The sequence below is a fragment of the Pelophylax lessonae genome (assembly GCF_965119305.1).
Source record: "Pelophylax lessonae genome assembly, chromosome: 13".
NCBI classification, from domain to species: domain Eukaryota; kingdom Metazoa; phylum Chordata; class Amphibia; order Anura; family Ranidae; genus Pelophylax; species Pelophylax lessonae.
In genome coordinates, this window is record NC_138780.1 from 209,842,603 (window position 1) to 209,844,700 (window position 2,098).

At 56.0% G+C, this 2,098-nt stretch overlaps 1 protein-coding gene across 1 annotated transcript in view; it reads left to right on the plus strand.

The window, feature by feature from the left end:
- Positions 1-2,098, plus strand: part of WARS1 (tryptophanyl-tRNA synthetase 1) — an 11,071-nt gene extending 8,973 nt beyond the window's left edge. Inside the window, exon 5 of the mRNA XM_082274999.1 lies at positions 1,936-2,098. Within this exon, the coding sequence (XP_082131125.1) occupies positions 1,936-2,094 (159 nt within the window). The 3' untranslated portion in view covers positions 2,095-2,098. The remainder of the gene's footprint in view (positions 1-1,935) is intronic.

The window sequence follows — 2,098 nt, forward strand, 5'->3', positions numbered from 1 at the left end:
GCATCGATTCGGGGTGGTTGAATAATCGATTACCTAATGACGTCACTTCGGGGGGCGGGGGACAGAACTGACATGGCGGCGCTGGCTGGGGATTGTGGGATACGGAGCTCCTCCTCACGGCGCGGGAGAGGAGGAGAGCGGAGCTATCAGTGCTCTCTCTGGCCCGGGATACACACGGCACGCCCACTTAGCACGCTTCTGCCCGACCGCCCGAAGTCGTGGCCTTCCCAGCTCTGTACACTTCTGATAGCGGTGCGGTTCTCGGCAGACAGCCTGAGTTCACCGCAGGGAGCGAGGAGGCCCTGCTTTCCGCTGTACCGTGCACTGCACGAGTCTGAGCTCCCAGGACCTGTCCGAGCCCTGCTCTATACACCTACCGCTACTTCATCCACAACTGGCTGCAGCTCTGCTTCCTGGTAAGTCAGGGCACTACAGAGCCCAGCATTCCTCCTTACCAGGGCCTGCTATACTACAACTAGGGGGACTACAGAGCCCAGCATTCCTCCTTACCAGAGCCTGCTATACTACAACTAGGGGGACTACAGAGCCCAGCATTCCTCCTTACCAGAGCCTGCTATACTACAACTAGGGGACTACAGAGCCCAGCATCCCTCCTTACCAGAGCCTGCTATAATACAACTAGGGGACTACAGAGGCCCAGCATCTCCTTACCAGGGCCTGCTATACTACAACTAGGGGGACTACAGAGCCCAGCATTCCTCCTTACCAGAGCCTGCTATACTACAACTAGGGGGACTCCAGAGCCCAGCATTCCTCCTTACCAGAGCCTGCTATACTACAACTAGGGGGACTACAGAGCCCAGCATCCCTCCTTACCAGAGCCTGCTATAATACAACTAGGGGGACTACAGAGCCCAGCATTCCTCCTTACCAGGGCCTGCTATACTACAACTAGGGGGATACAGAGCCCAGCATTCCTCCTTACCAGAGCCTGCTATACTACAACTAGGGGGACTACAGAGCCCAGCATTCCTCCTTACCAGGGCCTACGGTACTACAACTAGGGGGACTACAGAGCCCAGCATCCCTCCTTACCAGAGCCTGCTATAATACAACTAGGGGGACTACAGAGCCCAGCATTCCTCCTTACCAGGGCCTGCTATACTACAACTAGGGGGACTACAGAGCCCAGCATTCCTCCTTACCAGGGCCTACGGTACTACAACTAGGGGGACTACAGAGCCCAGCATTCCTCCTTACCAGGGCCTGCTATACTACAACTAGGGGGACTACAGAGCCCAGCATTCCTCCTTACCAGGGCCTGCTATACTACAACTAGGGGGACTACAGAGCCCAGCATTCCTCCTTACCAGGGCCTACGGTACTACAACTAGGGGGACTACAGAGCCCAGCATTCCTCCTTACCAGGGCCTACGGTACTACAACTAGCATCAGGTAACTCTTCTAACCTGATGTGGCCTGCTCTAAAGGGGGATCTATGGGGGGACCTGCTCTACTAAGGGGGAACTCTGGGGATGCTGGCCTGCTCTAAAGGGGGATCTATGGCGACCCTGCACTAAAGGGGATTCTATTCCATAGATCCCCCTTTAGAGCAGGGTCCCCATAGACCCCCCCTTTAGAGCTCAGTTCCCCTGGATCCCCTTTAGGACAGGCCCAGGCTCCCCCATAGATCCATAGGGTCCCATAGTAATCGTGATGCATCGCGGAATCGCATGGAATCGTGAGGTAAGTGAAGATGCGCAGCCCTAGTAAGCAGAGTAGGGGGGGGGGGAGGGGAGGGCACAGTGTAAGCAGAGTAGGGGGAAGGCACAGTGGGGGGAGGGCACAGTAAGTGGAGTAGGGGGAGGGAGGGCACAGTAAGCAGAGTAGGGGGGGGAGGGCACAGTGTAAGCAGAGTAGGGAAGGGGGGAGGGTACGGGCACAGAGTAATCGTCACCCTGTGTTGTGTTGTAGGATTATTCCAGCGGGGCGTTGCTGACCGGAGAACTGAAGAAGATTCTCATAGAGACGTTGCAGCCAATGATTGCAGCGCACCAAGAGAGGCGGAGAGAAGTGACCAATGAGACGATCGCACAATTCATGACTCCCAGGAAGTTGGTCTTCGATTTTTAGTGAC